Source organism: Mobula hypostoma, chromosome 6 (assembly GCF_963921235.1).
Source record: "Mobula hypostoma chromosome 6, sMobHyp1.1, whole genome shotgun sequence".
Lineage (NCBI taxonomy): Eukaryota > Metazoa > Chordata > Chondrichthyes > Myliobatiformes > Myliobatidae > Mobula > Mobula hypostoma.
In genome coordinates, this window is record NC_086102.1 from 4,796,441 (window position 1) to 4,816,853 (window position 20,413).

General features: G+C 44.0%; 1 protein-coding gene across 1 annotated transcript in view; it reads left to right on the forward strand.

Annotated features, from left to right (window-relative positions):
* LOC134347795 (glucose-6-phosphate exchanger SLC37A1-like) overlaps positions 1–20,413 on the forward strand; it is a 110,607-nt gene that overhangs the window by 63,243 nt on the left and 26,951 nt on the right. Inside the window, exons 9-14 of the mRNA XM_063050222.1 lie at positions 608–645; positions 9,408–9,491; positions 12,962–13,111; positions 14,251–14,341; positions 15,715–15,777; positions 17,187–17,272. Of these exons, the coding sequence (XP_062906292.1) occupies positions 608–645; positions 9,408–9,491; positions 12,962–13,111; positions 14,251–14,341; positions 15,715–15,777; positions 17,187–17,272 (512 nt within the window). The remainder of the gene's footprint in view (positions 1–607; positions 646–9,407; positions 9,492–12,961; positions 13,112–14,250; positions 14,342–15,714; positions 15,778–17,186; positions 17,273–20,413) is intronic.

Sequence of the window (20,413 nt, forward strand, 5' to 3'; positions counted from 1 at the left end):
AGTTAGATACAGAGTGAAGCTCCCTCTACATTGTCCCATCACACACTCCCAGGGCAGGGACAGTTAGATACAGAGTGAAGCTCCCTCTACACTGTCCCATCACACACTCCCAGGACAGGGACAGTTAGATACAGAGTGAAGCTCCCTCTACACTGTCCCTTCACACACTCCCAGGACGGGGACAGTTAGATACAGAGTGAAGCTCCCTCTACACTGTCCCATCACACACTCCCAGGGCGGGGACAGTTAGATACAGAGTGAAGCTCCCTCCACACTGTCCCATCACACACTCCCAGGGCAGGGACAGTTAGATACAGAGTGAAGCTTCCTCTACACTGTCCCATCACACACTCCCAGGGCAGGGACAGTTAGATACAGAGTGAAGCTCCCTCCACACTGTCCCATCACACACTCCCAGGGCAGGGACAGTTAGATACAGAGTGAAGCTCCCTCTACACTGTCCCATCACGCACTCCCTGGACAGGGATAGCATGGGTTAGATGCAGAGTGAAGTTCGCTGTGATATTTGTGCATGATTTGTAGAGGGAGTGCAGGAATAATCATTGTGCCGCAAACCCCATGTCCTCACAGTTACTCTTTCCTACAGATCCACGTGATGTGAAGTGTGCTGTGGTCCGAGCCCGAGTGAGTATTTCTGAATATTGACGTATGACAGAAGCCTGAATAAAGCAGTCTTTATTCTGTAGGTTCATGCACAGACGCCTGTTCAGTTGGTGGGACAGATATATACCGAACGTGGAATAAAAACACCCCTGAATTTGGCAGATTCTTTCCAGGGCTGTGTTCTGTAATTTTCCCAATTCCCATCCAAAAGCATTCCGTGCAGACATCACAAGTTGTAATTGCCCCTGTGAAATTGGAATGAGAGTGATACAGTTGTATTGAAATATGGAGCCATAGAGTTCTACAGGACAGTAACATGCCCTTTGGCTCATCTAGCCCATGCTGAATTAGTCCCATCAATCTGTACCCGGGCCACAGCCCTCCATTCCCCTCCTCTCCAATATTCTCTTAATTATTGAAATCAAACCTGAATTCATCACTTCCACTCATTACTTGTTCCAACACTCTGAGTGATGGAGTTCCCCCTCATGTTCCCCTTAAACATTTCACCTTTCACCCTGTAGTTCTAGTCTCACCCAGCCTCTGTGGAAAAAGCTTATCCAAATCCCTCATAAATTTGTACACCTTTATCAAATCTTCCCTCACTCTCCTAGTCTATTCATATGGTCCTGATCATCTGCACTACTTCAGCGAAGGTCACTAACTACTGATTCTCTCAAGCTGTTGGTTTTGCTGAGGGGTTGTACTGGAGTTAGTTGATTATTGTCACATGTACCGAGGTGCATCCATACGGATCATTTCCTAATGTACGTGCATCGAGGTTTTACCAAGAGAAACAATGCCAAAATGTAGAATACGGTGCTGCAGTCCCAGATGAAGTGTAGAGCAGGTAGACAGTAAGATGCAGTGACCTCCCATTTCAATTCAACTTCCCATTCCCTTTCTGACATCTCTGTTCATGGCCTCCTCTACTGCCATGGTGATTCCAAAGTCAGGTTGGAGGAACATCATCCCCTATTCCGTCTGGGTAGTCTCCAACCTGATGGTATGAACATTTCTTTCTCTAACTTCTAGTAATTTCTTCTCCCTCTCTCCTCTCTTTTTCATTCCCCATTCTCATTCCACTCTCTTCCTTTCTCTTCTCTTCACATCTCCGTCACCACCCTCTGGTCCCTCTTCTCCCATGATCCACTCTTCTCTCCTATCAGGTTTTTTCTTCAGCTCTTTACCTCTTCTACCTATCAGCTCCCAGCTTCCTATTTCATCCCCCCTCCCAACCCACCCATCCTCCCCCTCAGCTGGTCTCCCCTATCACCTGCCAGCTCATACTGTATGCCTTCCCGTCCCCACCTCCTTATTCTGGCTTCCTTCCCTTCCCTTTCCGGTCCTGCCCAAAACACCGACTGTTTATTCCCCTCCATAGATGCTGCCTGACCTGCTGAGTTCCTCCGGTATTTTGTGTGTGTTCTGGATTTCCAGCGTCTGCAGAAGCTCTGTGTTAAGGAGGTTACGTTACGCTGTATAAAACTTTGGTCAGATCTCTAGGAGTATTGTGTACAGTTCTGATCACCCCACTACAGGAAGGATGTGGAGGCTATGGAGAAAGTGCAAAGGAGATGCTACCTGGATTAGAGATGCATCCTAGACCTGGTCCACCAACACCAGACACCTTGGGGTGCTGGAAAGTAGCATCAATACCTTTGTGAGGCATCACCTTTTGAAGACAGGGATGTCTTATGAGAGAATGTCTGGTGTGAGGGAGTCCTTAATGACATTGGTTGCACTATCCTCCATGCTTGCTGAAGGGGAATTAATACAGAACAGAACTCAGGAATAGGCCCTTCGGCCCATCATGTCTGTGCTGAATCAGTGTCCTCTTTCTGGCCTCTGCACGGACCCCCTAGTTGCACTCATTCAGCTCTGTGGGTAGACCATGTACAGTACTATGCAGAAGTCTAAGTCACATATATATAGCTAGTATGCCTGAGACTCTTGGACAATACTTTAGTAATTTTATGTATTGTTCTGCACTGCTGCTGCCGCTGTGAAAAAACTAATTTCATGACATATGTGAGTGATGATAAGCCTGATTCCGATATGGGACTGAGAGTGGGAAGGGGCAGGGAAAGGGGAATCATGGTTGGGAAAAGGGGAAGGGAGAGGGGAGGGAGCAGGAAGCATCAGAGAGACATACTGTAATGAGTAATAAACTAATTGTTTGGAATCAGATGACCTTGCCTGTCCCTGGCATCTCTTTTCTGCCACCGTCCCACACCCCTCCTGTGGGGCTCCATCCTTGCCATTCCCAATGCACTTTGCTCCTGTCAGATTTACAAACTCACTCTCTGCTCCACTTTGACAAGTACAGTACTGTGCGAAAATCCAAGGCACCCTCATAATATATGTGTAGCTAAGACGTTTGCACAGTACGGTACTGTATATTGGTTCACTATTCTGATGTGAACAGAGGCACAGTGGAACACTTTGTTTAGCCTGCCATCCAGACAGATCATTTCATTACCACTGTGCACGGTGCTAGTACAGGAGAAAAACATAACAGGGTGCAGAATAGAGTGTTACAGGTACCGCGAAAGTGCAGTGCAGCCAGACAATAAGGTGCAAGGTAGATTGTGAGGCCAAGAGTCCATCATATTGTACAAGGAGATAGTTCAATAGTCTGACAACAGTGGGCTAGAAGCTGTCCTTTAGCCTTGTGGTATGTGCTTTCAGAGTTTTGTATCTTTGCCTGATGGGACAGCTGAGAAGAGAGTCAGAATCAGGTTTATTATCACTGGCATATATTGTGAAATGTGTTGTTTTGTGGCAGCAAATATTGCAACATATAATTTGTAAAAATGCTATAAATTACTGTAAGAACTATTGGAAGAAGAAGAAGAAACATAGAAACATAGAAAATAGGTGCAGGAGTAGGCCATTCGGCCCTTCGAGTCTGCACCGCCATTTATTATGATCATGGCTGATCATCCAACTCAGAACCCCGCCCCAGCCTTCCCTCCATACCCCCTGACCCCCGTAGCCACAAGGGCCATATCTAACTCCCTCTTAAATATAGCCAATGAACTGGCCTCAACAGTTTCCTGTGGCAGAGAATTCCACAGATTCACCACTCTCTGTGTGAAGAAGTTTTTCCTAATCTCGGTCCTAAAAGGCTTCCCCTTTATCCTCAAACTGTGACCCCTCGTTCTGGACTTCCCCAACATCGGGAACAATCTTCCTGCATCTAGCCTGTCCAATCCCTTTAGGATCTTATACGTTTCAATCAGATCCCCCCTCAATCTTCTAAATTCCAACGAGTACAAGCCCAATTCATCCAGTCTTTCTTCATATGAAAGTCCCGCCATCCCAGGAATCAATCTGGTGAACCTTCTTTGTACTCCCTCTATGGCAAAGATGTCTTTACTCAGATTAGGGGACCAAAACTGCACACAATACTCTAGGTGTGGTCTCACCAAGGCCTTGTACAACTGCAGTAGTACGTCCCTGCTCCTGTACTCGAATCCTCTCGCTATAAATGCCAGCATACCATTCGCCTTTTTCACCGCCTGCTGTACCTGCATGCCCACTTTCAATGACTGGTGTATAATGACACCCAGGTCTCATTGCACCTCCCCTTTTCCTAATCGGCCACCATTCAGATAATAATCTGTTTTCCTATTTTTGCCACCAAAGTGGATAACTTCACATTTATCCACATTAAATTGCATCTGCCATGAATTTGCCCACTCACCCAACCTATCCAAGTCACCCTGCATCCTCTTAGCATCCTCCTCACTGCTAACACTGCCGCCTAGCTTCGTGTCATCCGCAAACTTGGAGATGCTGCATTTAATTCCCTCATCCAAGTCATTAATATATATTGTAAACAACTGGGGTCCCAGCACTGAGCCTTGCGGTACCCCACTAGTCACCGCCTGCCATTCTGAAAAGGTCCCGTTTATTCCCACTCTTTGCTTCCTGTCTGCTAACCAATTCTCCACCCACACCAATACCTTACCCCCAATACCGTGTGCTTTAAGTTTGCACACTAATCTCCTGTGTGGGACCTTGTCAAAAGCCTTTTGAAAATCCAAATATACCACATCCACTGGTTCTCCCCTATCCACTCTACTAGTTACATCCTCAAAAAATTCTATGAGATTCGTCAGACATGATTTTCCTTTCACAAATCCATGCTGACTTTGTCCGATGATTTCACCGCTTTCCAAATGTGCTGTTATCACATCCTTGATAACTGACTCCAGCAGTTTCCCCACCACCGACGTTAGGCTAACCGGTCTATAATTCCTCGGTTTCTCTCTCCCTCCTTTTTTAAAAAGAGGGGTTACATTAGCCACCCTCCAATCCTCAGGAACTAGTCCAGAATCTAACGAGTTTTGAAAAATTATCACTAATGCATCCACTATTTCTTGGGCTACTTCTTTAAGCACTCTAGGATGCAGACCATCTGGCCCTGGGGATTTATCTGCCTTCAATCCCTTCAATTTACCTAACACCACTTCCCTACTAACATGTATTTCGCTCAGTTCCTCCATCCCACTGGACCCTCTGTCCCTTACTATTTCTGGAAGATTATTTATGTCCTCCTTAGTGAAGACAGAACCAAAGTAACTATTCAATTGGTCTGCCATGTCCTTGCTCCCCATAATCAATTCACCTGTTTCTGTCTGCAGGGAATCTACATTTGTCTTTACCAGTCTTTTCCTTTTTTACATATCTATAAAAGCTTTTACAGTCCGTTTTTATGTTCCCTGCCAGTTTTCTCTCATAATCTTTTTTCCCCTTCCTAATTAAGCCCTTTGTCCTCCTCTGCTGATCTCTGAATTTCTCCCAGTCCTCAGGTGAGCCACTTTCTCTGGCTAATTTGTATGCTTCTTCTTTGGAATTGATACTATCCCTAATTTCTCGTCAGCCACGGGTGCACTACCTTCCTTGATTTATTCTTTTGCCAAACTGGGATGAACAATTGTTGTAGTTCATCCATGCAACCTTTAAATGCTTGCCATTGCATATCCACCGTCAATCCTTTAAGTGTCATTTGCCAGTCTATCTTAGCTAATTCACGTCTCATACCTTCAAAGTTACCCCTCTTTAAGTTCAGAACCTTTGTTTCTGAATTAACTATGTCACTCTCCATCTTAATGAAGAATTCCACCATATTATGGTCACTCTTACCCAAGGGGCCTCTCACGACAAGATCGCTAATTAACCCTTCCTCATTGCTCAAAACCCAGTCCAGAATAGCCTGCTCTCTAGTTGGTTCCTTGACATGTTGGTTCAAAAAACCATCCCGCATACATTCCAAGAAATCCTCTTCCTCAGCACCATTACCAATTTGGTTCACCCAGTCTACATGTAGATTGAAGTCACCCATTATAACTGCTGTTCCTCTATTGCACACATTTCTAATTTCCTGTTTAATACCATCTCCGACCTCACTACTGCTGTTAGGTGGCCTGTACACAACTCCCACCAGCGTCTTCTGCCCCTTGGTGTTACGCAGCTCTACCCATATCGATTCCACATCTTCCCGGCTTATGTCCTTCCTTTCTATTGCATTAATCTCTTCTATAACCAGCAACGCCACCCCACCTCCCCTTAACTCTGAGTGGAATCATCGGGACGCTGTCATGACAGCATGTTTTTAGCAGGCTTTCTTATTTTTACGAAGCCGAGTTGCTAGCTCGACGCTCAAGCCAACATGGATGGAAAATGTGCAAGGGAGCCGGCTAGATTCGAACTCGGGAGCCTTCGCTCCAAAGTCCGGCGCTGAAGCTAGTACACCACCAGCTGGCAAATAAATATTAGAATTAAATTATATAAGTATTGCAAAAAGACAAAAAATCCCCAAAAAATACCGAGAAAGTGTTCATGGGTTCATTGTCCATTCAGAATTCTGATGCCAGAGGAGAAGAAGCTGTTCCTGAAATGTTGAGTGTGTGTCTTCAGGCTCCTTCCCCTCCTTCGTGATGGTTGCAATGAGAAGAGGGAACGTCCTGGGTGATGAGGTCCTTAATGATGGATGCCGCCTTTGTGAGGCATCATCTTTAGAAGATAAGAATGTCTTATGAGAGAGGGTCCAGGGTGAGGGAGTCTTAATAATATTGGTTGCACTCCTGGGACAGCAGGAACTATAGACAGAATTGCAGGAGGAAAGACTGGTTTGTGTAATAGACTGGGTGGTGTTGACAACTCTGCAATGTTGTGTGGGCTTAGGCTGAGCAGTTGCCACACCTGGCTGTGAATCATCAGGATAGAATGTTCTCTGTAAAAATTGATGAGCCTCACGTGGCCACTTTAGGGGAGGAGAAGTGTAGATACGTAATTTGAGGCTGAATTCCTGTGGTTGTTTTTGAACTGTGGGTGTCCCCTCTCACTGTTTCAGGAGCGATGTCTTTCTATCTCTTGTGAGGGAGAGAGAGAGAGAACAAGCCCTCAGAGACCATGATCTAGAGTCCATCAGAAACTATTGGGATGGACAGCAGTTTTAGAATCACTCTGGATCAGGGTTTCTAGGGGCTTTGGTGTTGCTTGCATGGTGGGTGGTGGGGGGTTGATGTTTTTGCTGGACCATGAGTTATAGGAGCAGCGACCCATCGAGTCTGATTTCCATCATGGCTGGTTTATTGTCTCCATTGTCCTGCCTTCTCCCTGTAACTATTGACATCTTGACTAATCAAGAACCTGTCAACCTTCACTTTAAATATACCCAATGATTTGGCCTCCACAACCATCTGTGACAATAAATTCCACTGATTCACTATCCTCTGGCTTAAGAAATACATCCTCTCTCTGTTCTAAATGGGCATCCCTATGGTGCCCTCTGGTCCTTGAGTCCACCACTATAGGAAACACCCTCTCGGCATCCACTCTATCTAGGCCTTTCAATATTCAGTAGGTTTCAATGAGGTTCCCCCCTGCATTCTTCTAAACTCCAGCTAGTACAGGCCCATAGCTGTCAAACACTACTCATACGTTAATCCTGTCAAGTGAGTTAACCCATGAAGTTTTACTGTGACAGAAAAAATGCAATGCAGGCAGACAATAAGGTGCAGGCTCATAGTGAGATAGATTGTGAGATCAAGTGTTCATCTTTATCATACAAGAGGTTAATTCAATAGTCTTAAAACTGGTGTGATAGAAGTTGCTCTGGATTCTGGTGGGATGTATTTTCAGGCTATTCTACCTTCTGCCTGAATGGAGAGGAGGATGAGAGAACATCCCTGATGGGTACATTATTTGATTATACTGGCTATATTACTGAGACAGACTCCATGGAGGGAAGGCTAGTTTCACGTTCAAGTTTATCATTCAACCATATACATGTATACCACTAAATGAAACAACCTTCCTCCCTGCCAAGATGCACAGACAGTGTACAGTATATATAACTCACACACCACATAAAAGGCCAAATGGCAGCCTCCAGTGTCACAACACCTAAATAACACACACGGTAACAAGTCCAAAGGAGATGCATCCATGTGAAACATCTAATACAGTGGATTCTGGTTCATTGGACAATTGGTTAATTAGGGCAGCCATTTATTTGGGACAACTCTTAAAGAACAAAAAATAGCCGAGATTCCCTTTGTTTATCTAGGACAACATGCCCCTTAATTGGGACAGACTGTTGCTGAACAGTTTCTAATTAGCATCAATCACATGCATTTATGTGGTCGTTAGAAACTACACCATGCTTAGAACGCACGGTTTTTAAATTGCGCCATTTGCACATGTTTGGTCCAAAAGACACTGATCCAAAAAGTAGTGATTTTTGATAATGCTGTGCCAGGAACTTTTATGGTTGGATTTTGTCCCTACTTCCTTCAGGAAGGCAATGAATGTGGTCTATTATCTGCACTGATTTTGTTTGTTTACAGTCAGTCAAAAAAATACAGCAACGTACACTAGATGAATTCCTCTGAGAATAACTATTAGGAACTACAGTTGTATACTACTGTATTCTAATTTGTTCTATATTTCACCTAAATACATAAATAGTTCCACAGTTAAACGGTATTTTGTCTTTTAAAAACCTTTTTAACTATTTCCATGAAACTTCAGCTAGTTGGGGCAGCTGCTTACTCGGGCCAAAATGTGTTGGTCCCAATGTGTCTAGATTAAATGGAATCCACTGTATTTGGATTGCTGTATCTTTGATTGTTAAATCAAGGTATTGAACAGGACCTCAGATATTATGTTGAAGTTGTATAAGATGTTTTTGAGGCCTAATTTGGAGTGCCGTTTGCGGTTTTGGTCACCTACCTATAGGAAAGATGTAAATAAAGTTGAAAGAGTAGAGAGAAAATTTACAAGGATGCTGCTGGGTTTGGAGGACCTGAGTTCAAGGAAAACTTAAGTAGGTTAGGACTTTAGTCCTTAGAACTTAGAAGATTGAGAGGAGATTTGATAAAGGTATATAAAATTATGAGGGATATGCAAGCAGGCTTTTCCCATTGAGGCTGGGTGGGACTACAGCCAGAGGTCATGGGTTAAGTGTGAAAGGCGAGAAGTTTAAGGGGAACGTGAGGAGTAACTTTACTCAGAGAGTCATGAGAGTGTGGAACAAGCTGCTGGCACAAATGGTGCATGTGAGCTTGGTTTCAACATTTAAGGGAAGTTTGGAAAGGTACATAGATGGTAGGTGTAGGAGGGCTACGGTTCCCATGCAGGTTGATGGGGGTAGGCAGTCTAAATGGTTTTGGCATGAACTAGATGGGCTGAAGGGCCCGTTTCTGTACTGTACTTCTCTATGACTCTATTAGGATTGCTGGATATTAATATTTTTCTTCTGTTCACAGAAGCCGTCCAAGTCACTGAATGGGTGGGACACATTTAAACACAAGTGCAAGGCTTACCAACAACAAAAAAGCAACTCATTTATGGTAAGTAAATGTGCCGGGAGCTTGTGTTTACTCACAGCTTTCCACTTGCGCAGGGCGAGTGTGTGTCAGCTTTCCACTTGCGCAGGGCGAGTGTGTGTCTCACTGGTGTGGTATACAAAGCAAGGTAAAAAGGCAGAATCAGAATCAAGTTTATCATCACTGGCATGTGACGTGAAATTTGTTAACTTAGCAGCAGCAGTTCAATGCAATACATAATCTAGCAGAGAAAATAAAATAATAATAAATAAGTAAATCAATTACAGTACACGTATATTGAATAGATTAAAAAATGTGCAAAAAACAGAAATACTGTATATTAAAATACGGTATGACCATGTTCTTGTACAGCTAGCAACTGGGCATAAAGAGATTCAAAATTCAAGATTGTTGTTCTTCAAAGTTCAAAAGTTCAAGGTAGATTTATTATCAAAGTTTGTATGCTATAAGACCATAAGATATAGGAGCAGAACTAGGCCATTCGATCCATCGAGTCTGCTCCGCCATTTTATCATGGCTGATCCATTTTCCCTCTCAGCCCCTTGAGATTTGTCTTCTTGCAGACAGCCACAAAACAAAGAAGCACCGTAGAACCTGTTTAATGAACACCCCCACACAAGACCATCAGATGTGCAAAAAAAGAACAAATTGTGCAAACAGCAAAAAGTGAACAAGTAGCACACAAAACATCAAACAACAAACCATAGATTCGTCAGAACTGAGTCCACAGCCGTGAGCCGCCAAGGCAAGTGAAGCCAGTTCAGTACACAGGTGTAAAGGAGAAAAAAATGATTGTTACTCAGGATCCGATACAGCACAAAAAAACACAACAAACAGAAATACAAAACCAGAAGAACACACAAAAAATAAATATAATATTATATTTCGGTTTAAGATGGTGCTGGTGAAGTTCAACCTTGACTTGCTGGCAGCAAACACAGCTACTAATTAATTTATTGATCACACTTTCTCTCGAAGATGATCATTGCAATCAATAGCCTTTAACTTCCCTTTCGGAGTTGATCTCCCTGTATCACCTGTCATTTTTGTGGTGTGAATTGAAGTCTTGAAGTTGCAAGGTGGTTGTGGTGTGGTGTGTACGGGCTGAATTGAGGTGGCAGGGCCCAGGCCTGAGAGTGGGGAACAAGCCAATGTTTGACCATTGCTGGAGTGGATAGAGACAATTTGAAGTGGTAGAATTAAAGTGCGGTAGAGTTGAAGCAACTGGGCCCAGGCCTGAGAGCAAGGAACGAGCTAATGTTTGGGCTGAATTAAGCACCCGGCCAGATTGGAACGGTCAGTGTGTTGAAGCTGGAGGAGGGGGTGGACTCTCACTGCTTGGCAAGGCTTACTCGTCTCTGTACTGAACTGAGACTTTGCCCTGCAACTAACAGGCCCCTGGATCAACTGGGACTGGCTTCGTGGCTGTGAACTCACTTCCGTGAATTTCAGTTCTCAATGTTATTTGCTTACTTTTATTGTTTGCACAATTTCTTTTCCCCCCTGTACATTGAGTATTTGACAGTCTTTTTAAAATGGGTTCTATTAGATTTCTTTGTTTTGTGGCTGCCTATAAGGAGGCGAATCTCAAGGCTGTGTATAGTTTATATACTTTGATAATCAATTAACTTTGAGAGCTTGTGTACATCCACCAGACAGATTGTGAGTTTGTATATTGACACAAGTGTATCTGTACATAAGGTGACTCTGATGGGAACTGATAAAGTAGTGGTGGTTAGAGGTGCGGAGGGGTAGGTTAGTGGGTGGAAGTGTTGGTCAGCCTTACTGCTGGGGGAAAATGACTGATTTTGAGTCTGGTGGTCCTAGAATGAATGCTGTTCCCAAGGATGGGAGTGGGACAAACAGCCCATGAGCAGGGTGGGTGGGACCCTTCATGATATTGCTGGCTCTTTTCCGGCACGTTTCTGTATGTATGTCCTTGATGGTGGGTTGTCCGGAGCCGGTGATGCATTGGGCAGTTTTAACTTCCTGTTGTGGAGCCTTCCTGTCTGCCGTGGTGCTGTTTCTGTGCCACACAGTGCTGCAGCATGTTCGGATGCTCTGTACTGCATTTCTGGAGAAGGTCATGAGTGTAGAAATACATAGATCAGCACACCAAGAGGCTGTCGAAGGTGCAATCAAGGACCAGCTTTATTCACCATATACACTCAGTGGTCACTTTATTCTGTACACATGCTCGCTAATGCAAATATTTAATCAGCCAATTATGTGCAGCAACTTGATGTTTAAAAGCGTGCAGACATGGTCAAGAGGTTCAATTGTACAGACCAAACATCAGAATGTGGAAGAAATCTGATCTAAGTGACCTTGACCATGGAAGGATTGTTGGTGCCAGATGGGGTGGTTTGCAGATCTCAGAACCTGCTGATCTCCTGGGGTTTTTTAATGTATAACAGTCTCTAGAGTTTACAGAGAATGGTGCAAAAATGAATAAAATATCCAGTGAGTAAAACAAAGCATCCTGTGGGCAAAACGCCTCGTTAACGAGAGAGGTCAGAGGAGAATGGGTCAGCCTCAAAGGAAGGTGTCAGTAACTCAAATAACCACATGTTACATGTTTGAACACACAGCAAGTTCAACCTGGAAGTGGATGGGCGACAGCAGCAGAAGACCACGAACATACACTCAGTGGCTACTTTATTAGGTACAGGTGGTTAATAATAAGGTGGCTACTGAGAGTCTATTTAATGTATTAGAAATTTGCTGTGGTGTGCTGATGTGACATGTAACAAAAATCAACATTCAACAATTATAACTAATAAGTTTTGTACTGCCAGTCTCCACACTCACAGCTATGCCTCCTAACTTGATGACAATAACTGCCATCCATATAACACCTTCACCCAGGAAAGTAGCCTGAGGAACTTCTAAAGTGATAACCAAAGCAGAATTAACATCAAGTTACAGAAGGAAATATCATAACTGATGACCAGGGGAATAGATTTTAATGATTACCAGAATCTGATGTATTATTTGGGATGGTAGCGTCATGGCTAGCATAATGCTATTATGGAGTCAGCGACCCCAGTTCAATTCCCACTGCTGTCTGTAAGGAGCTTGTACATTCTCCCCTGTGACTGCGTGGGTTTCCTCCCACGTTCCAAAAACGTACCAGGTAGTAGGTTAGTCATAGTCATAGTCATACTTTATTGATCCCGGGGGAAATTAGTTTTCGTTGCAGTTGCACCATAAATAATTAAATAGTAATAAAACCATAAATAGTGTTAATTGGTCATTGTAAATTGTCCTGTCATTAGGCTAGGATTAAAATTGTGGGTTGCTGGGTGGTGTGTCTCATCTGTTCCACTCTGTATCTCTGAATAAAAAATAAAATTATTATTGACATATCTCATGAAATTTGTTGTTTTCCTCTTTCAGTACCTTCTGTTATTTTTGGATATTCTATAGTATTTTGAAAAATGCTCACATTTAAAAATAAATATTGAAAATAGGACCCTGAGGAGGAATGCTTTCTAAAGGAGAGTGATGTGAAGATTTCGGCCAAGGCCAATGGTCTAGTGAACAGTCATGTTGTTGCAGTCAGCGGCGAGAGAAGCACTTCACCTACAGCCATCAGCTTCCTCGGAGCCTTGCAGATCCCTGTAAGTGTTTTAGAGTTAAATACAAACCCATGCAGTTCTTGTCAAAACCTTCGTGATCTTTATCCTGTCACAGTGTTGGCTCACTGTGCATAATTCTCTGCCACCTTGGTGAATTAGAAAGCAGAAAAGTCAGCCTAGTTAAAAACTTCACCTACCCTGACGTTCTCCCTTCTGTCCTCTCCCAGGACCATTGGGTAGAAGATACAAAAGCCTGAAAGCACCTACCACCAGGCTGACATTACAGCACAGTATTGGCCCCTCACCCATGATGCTGTGACAAACTTATAAACCACACTAAGATCAATCTCACCCTGCCCTCCCACATCGCTCTCCATTTTTCTACCATCCATCAGCCTGTCTAAGAGTCTCTTAAATGTCCCAAATGTGTCTGCCTCTGTCACCACCTCCGGCAGAGTGTTCCACACACCCACATCTCTCTGTATAACAAAAACCTACCTCTGACATCCCCCTATACTTTCCACCCAACATCTTAAAATTATTCCCCTGTCACCTTCTGTCCCACTGTTATAAGACTATTAAATGATGAGGAGGAACTTCTTTAGCCAGAGGGTTGGCACAACATCGTGGGCTGAAGGGCCTGTACTGTCCTTCTCCGAGGATCATCACCTTGTTATGGTGAAGAGCCTTGTGGATTTCTGTGATGCCGTTTGGAGTTTAGCTCGCGGTAAGGTCGAGGGGGAGGTTCCAAATGTAGAATGATCCAACCGAAACGTCAGCGGTGGATCTGGAGGAAAATGATGCATCACAGTGGCAGTGAAGATAGAGGAAATCTACAGCGGTGCAGGGCACCCAGACATCTTCCATTCCATGCCACTGGACCCTGACCTCGATCTGTCAAGATCCATGTGCTGCCCGTGTATCACATCCCCACATTAAACAAAGTCACAGACAGGTGTTCTCCATTGAGGGAATCCATATTTGGAATCCCGATTGCCTCTACAGCCACCTGTGGATCCAATAGGAGAGCATCAACTGGAGTGATCGCACTGCTCCTACTGTGCTGTACTGTTCTGTGACCCCTTTGGTTGAGATGGAGGAGGGAGTACTGAGCTGTGTTGACCCTGGCTTTAGTGCTGGTAACATGTTGTAATGACTGCCTGACTGATCGTGTTTTGCAGGGAGTGATGGAGTTTTCCTTGTGTCTGCTCTTTGCCAAGCTTGTCAGTTACACATTCCTTTTCTGGCTCCCGATGTATCTTGCCAACAAAGGTGAGTAGCAGTGTCAGACGAAGCCGGTGTAGAAACTACTAATGTGGTTTCTGGTGTGGTTATTTTGTCTAGCTTTGTCCTCAGTGAATTCACTGCACTTGAAGGACTAAACAGCAACAGCTTTTCCTTTGAGAAGTGACAGCTTTTCAGAATCAGAATCAGGCTTATTATCTCTGTCTTATATGATGTGAAAGGTATAGATATGGAGAGGATTTTCCTAGAGTGGGGGAGTCTAGGATTGGAGGGCACAGCCTCAGAATCAAGGGATATCCATTTAGAATGGAGATGAGGAGGAATTTCTTTAGCCAGGGTGTGATTAATCTGTAAAATTCATTGCCACAGATGGCAGTAGAAGCCAGGTCATTGGGTGTACTTCAAGCAGAGATTGATTAGATTAGATTAGATTAAATTCCTCAGTCCTCGTTTATTGTCATTTAGAAAGGCATGCATTAAAAATGATACATTGTTCCTCTGGTATGATATCACAGAAACACAAGACAGACCAAGACTAAAACTGACGAAACCACATAATTATAGCATATAGTTACAACAGTGCAAAGCAATACCGTAATTTGATAAGAGCAGACCATGGGCACGGTAAAAAAAAGTCTCAAAGTCCTGATAGCCCCAACATCTCACGCAGACGGTAGAAGGAAGAAACTCTCCCTGCCGAGAGCTTCCAGCACTGCAGACTTGCTGATGCAGCACCCTGGAAGCACCCGACCACAGTTGGACTCTGAGTGCGTCTGAGAACTTCAAGCCTCTGGCACCGAGCGCTTCGACCCCGGCCGCCAAACAACAGGCAAAGCCGTGGATTCGGGTCCTTCCCCTCCAGAGATTTCGGATCGCACAGTAGCAGCGGCAGCGAAACAGGCATTTCAGAAGTTTCTCCAGATGTTCCTCCGCGCTCTTACGTCTGCCTCCATCAAATCAGAATTGTGCACGGCACCCTACTTGACAGATTACAGATATTCATCACCGGAGAGGCCGTGCGCGCTGCGTCACGCCGCCATCTTCTCCTCCTCCTGATAGGCTCTTGATTAGTAAGGACATCGAAGGTTACAGGTTAAAGCTTTGCCTTTAGAGTTTTAATAGATGTTAAGCATTATGTCCACCTTTTAAAACCACTAACTCCCTGCATAATCATACAATGATTTTTAAAGTGCTCTGTTCCTGTGGTAATTACTTTTTCCCCTTTTAAGACCACATGTGCGGTATTCCCATTCACAGGGTTCACCCCAGAACATTCAAAGCGCTTGGTTGGACAAGGTCACTTCCAGAACTGAGAAGGACATTTCCATGTAGGCGGAGCTCTGCACTTCCCAGTGAGAATGATGCATCTAACTTTTCTTCGTTTAATTTATTTTTCCTAGAGCACATTGATGCCAAAAAAGCTGGCGATCTTTCGACACTCTTCGACGTAGGTGGAATTGCAGGTATGGTTCCACAAAATTATTTTTAAATTTCCTGATGAAAGGATACACCAAGTGCTTTAGATTGAGCTACGAGGCATCAGATATTGGTAGATACCTAACCCAGGCATTATTTAGCTGTTTGATGTTCACTGCAATTCACAACTTGTATTAGACTAATGACTGTATATCCGGGAATACAGATCCGTAGTTCCTTGAAAGTGGCGTCACAGGTAGATTAGGTCATAAAAAGCTCCCTTTGTGACCATATGGCATATGCCTTGAAATTTGTTGTTTTATGGTAGCAGTATATTGTAATACATAATTTTTTAAAAACTATGAATTACAATAAAAACATTAAAAAAAAATTAAATTAAATAAGTAATGCAAAAAGAAAGCAAAAAAGCCGTTGAGGTAGTGTACATGGGTTCAACATCCATTCAGAGATCTGATAGCGGAGGGACAAAAGCTCTTCCTGAAGTGTTGAGTGATTATCTGCAGGCTCCTGTACCTCCTGCTGGATGGTGGTAATGAAAAGAGGGCACGCCCTGGGTGGTGAGGATCCTTAATGACGGATGTCACATTTTTGAGGCATCGCCTTTTGAAGATGTCCATGATGCTGGGGAGGCTGGTGCCCATGGTGGAGCTGTCCGAGTTCACCGTCATAAATCAGGCTGTTGAATACAGGAAATGGGAAGCTATGTTGAATCTGTACAAGATGTTAGTGAGGCTGAATTTTGAATGTGGTGTGTAGTTCTGGTCACCTACCTACAGGAAAGCTATCAATAAAATTGAAGTACAGGGAAAATTGTGATTACCATACACAGGTGAGCTTGCAAGTACCCAAGCCCGTGGGTAACAAGGACTTGGTGTCCAAATGAGTGAGCCAGATGCTGAGCCATTCAGATTCCCAAACTGGATTATCGGCATTTTACTGTCACTGTGTTGATGTATGAGATTCATGAGAATAATTTCAGGAATGAAAGGGTTAATGAATGAGGAGTGTTTGATATCTCTGGGCCTGTACTCACTGGAGTTTAGAAGAATGGGGCGGGAGGGGGGGGTCTCATTGAAACCGATTGAATACTGAAAGACCTGGACAGAGTGGATGTGGAGAAGATGTTTCCTATCGTGGGGGAGTCTAGGACCCAAGGACACAGCAGTGGATGTCCAATTAGAACAGATAAGGAGGAAGGTGGTGAATCTATGGATATTCGTTGCCATGGGGGACTGTGGAGGCTAGGTCATTGAGTATATTTAAAGTTGAGGTTAATAGATTCTTGATTAGTCAGGGTGTCAAAGTTTATAGGTAGAAGGCAGGAGAATGGGGCTGAAAGGAATAATAAATCACCCATGAGAAGACATGATGAGCCAAACTGTCCAATTCTCTCCTATGTGTTATAGTGATAACTCTGTGATGCTTGTGTTGGCAGGTGGCATCCTTGCGGGGCTGATATCTGATTGGACAAGGAAGCGGGCAACTACTTGTGGAGCAATGCTGCTGCTGGCTGCACCTACAGTAAGACTTGTTCATAATGTTACCCCTGAAGGAAAAATCTTCAGCACTGTGGCTTGCTTCTCAGAAGTCTCCGAGATAGGAACAGTCAGTGCTTGTTAGAAATGCAAATACAAGTGTAAGCTCCCATTAGTGAACTGGTAAGGAATCATAAATGCGAGATTCTGCATATGCTGGAAATCAATATTCCAAATGTGGTCTGGTCAGGGTTTTATAGAGCTGTAACATCGCCTTGCAAATCTTGAACTCGGAGCAACACATGCAAAATGCTGGAGGAACTCAATCTTCTCCCTGTATTGTTGTTTCACAGCCTTGATAGCTTTGGGAGGTAAAGATATCTTTAGTGGAAGGATTAATACTTAATTATATACAATATAAATTAAATAAGTAGTGCAAAGTAAGAACAAAAATTGTATACTGAGGTAGTATACATGAGCTCATTGTCCATTCAGAAATCGGATGGCAGAGGGGTAGAAACTGTTCCTGAATCAGTAAGTGTGGGTCTTCAGGCTCCTGTACCTCCTCCTTGATGATACCAATGAGAAGAGACCGCTTCCTGGATGATGGGGTTGCTTAATAACAGATGCCTCCTTTTTGAGGCATTGCCCTTTGAAGGAGTCCTCGATGTTGGCAAGGGTAGTGGCCATCATGGAGCCACCAGAGTTTGCAACTTTCTGAAGCTTTTTTTGAATCCTGTGCTGATAATGTCACAGACTGGATCAGCAAATTTGCAGATGACACCAAGATTGGGGGCGTAGTAGACAGTGAGGAAGGCTTTCAAAGGTTGCAGTGCGGTCTGAATGAGCTGAAGAATGGCAATTGGAATTTAATACAGACAAGTGTGAGGTGTTACACTCTGGGAGGACAAACCAGGATAAGACTTGCACGATGAGTGGCAGGAGTGTCGTACATCAGAGGGATCTTGGAATACAGATCCATAATTCCTTGATAGGGTCATAAAGAGAGCTCTTGGCACATTGGCCTTCATAAATCAACGTATTGAATTGGGATGTTATGTTGAAATTGTATAAGGCGTTGATGAGGCCTAATTTGCAGCGTTGTGTTCAGTTCTGGTCACCTCCCTACAGGAAGGATGTCAGTAAGATTGAGACAGTGCAGAGAAAATTTACAGTGGTGTTGCCAGGGCTTGGGGGTGTGAGTTATAGGGAAGATTGAATAGGTTAGGACTTTATTCCTTAGCGTGTAGGAGGGGAGATTTGATAGAGGTATACAAACATATCAGGGTATAGATAAATGCAAAAGCTTTTCCATTGGTTTAGACTGCAACTAGAACTCGTGGGTTAAGGGTGAAAGGGGAACGTGAGGGGAAACTTCACTCAGAGGCTTGTGAAAGTGTGGAACGAGTTGCCAGTGCAAGTGGTGGATGCGATTTTGATTTCAACATTTAAGAAAAGGTTGTATAGGTACATGGATGGGAGGAGTACGGAGGGCGATGGTCCAGGAGCAGGTCGATGGGACTAGGCAGTATGAATGGCTCAGCATGGACTAGATGGGCCGAAGGGTCTGCTTTTTGTGATGTGGTGTTCTGTGACTAGTGTTTTTCTAACTGCACTCCAATCTGAAGCTTCAGACCGAGCACAACAACAACACTCTGCATTCTTGGTCTATTGCCATTTGAGACTTTATACATGATAAGCTGCCATGCTCTCTTCACTCATCCCCATAAACCCTCTTCCTTCCTTAAGAGAAAGGTTAACTTTATTTATCACATGTACACTAAAACCTGATTTTTGCGTCAAAGATCAATGCAGTCAGAGGATGTGCTGTGGGCAGATGTTGCTATGCTTCTGGCACCAACATCAAATGCCCACAACTTATTAACCCTAACTTGTATTTCTATGGAATATGGAGGAAACCCACTCAATTGGGGGGGGGGGGAACATAAAACTCCTTGTAGACAGTGGTGGGAATTGAATCATATTGGTGATTGCTGACTCTGTAAAATGTTGTGCTAATGTGCCATCCACAAATTTTTTTTAAAGGTCCTTCAGGTCTTCTTCCTTATCTTCTCTGGGGAGAATAGTGGGCTGTGCTCTTAACATCTCCACACTTCTGTCTCTCTTGCCCACAAATATTAATTCAAGTTTCCATCTGTGGGGGAGCCCCTGTCTTACAAACAAAAAAAACTTACCTTTGACATTCCCTCTGTAGTTTCTTCCAATCATATTAGAAGTATGTCCTCTCGTATTAGTCATAACCAACCTGGGAAAAAGGTGCTGACACTCCACTCTATCGATGCCTCTTATCATCTTATACACCTATAACAAGTCACCTCTCATCCACATTCACTCCGTAGAGGAAACCCCAACAATGGAGTAGAGCAGGGGATGTTGTCTGCGTGGACTTCATAAAGCATTTTGACAAGGTCTCTCATGATAGGGTGACCAAGAAAATTGAGACACATGGGATTCGTGGAGATTTGGACTGGATTCAGAATTGGCTTAGCAGTACAAGACAGAGGAGGTAGTGGTGTTCCTTTTGACTGGAGGTCTGTGACCATTGGTGCTCCACAGGGATAAGTGTGGAACCTCAGTGTCTGTGATTATATATAAATATAAATCCTGTCTAGAGGCCTTCTGTTGGTCAGGGTTGACTTATGGATATTGTGTCCCAGCTGTTTACTTATTACACAAGCCAGGACAGTACGATATGGAGAGCAAACTGTTGCCCATGCAGCAGGCTTCCCCTGTCCACACAGCTGATGTCTTCAAAGGCATGGCAGAGATTGATACAGTTTGGCACTAGCGGTGTCGCGGGAGTTGCCGGTCAGTGTTGAACTCAACGTAGGACTGCCTTGGGGACTCCAGCTCCAGACTTTTCCTCAAGGTTTAATCCCAAAGCCTTCCCGATGCATGGGTATAGCTATGAGGCAGCAGAGGTTTGAGATTAGAGATCTCCTTCTCCTAGATGAGCTGCCAACCACGGCTGACAAGCCCCAACTACCCAAAGTGACTGATTTTAAGGCACTGGTAACCTCCTTTGCCCCTTGAGCCCCAGGAGAAGGCCAGGAGCTGGACTTGGTTGTCAGAGGCTGTTTGAGATGCACACTATTGGGAGCATTTAATAGGTAGTGAGAGCTTATCCCTGCTAAATCCCTGGCCTATAACAACCTTAAGGATCCAT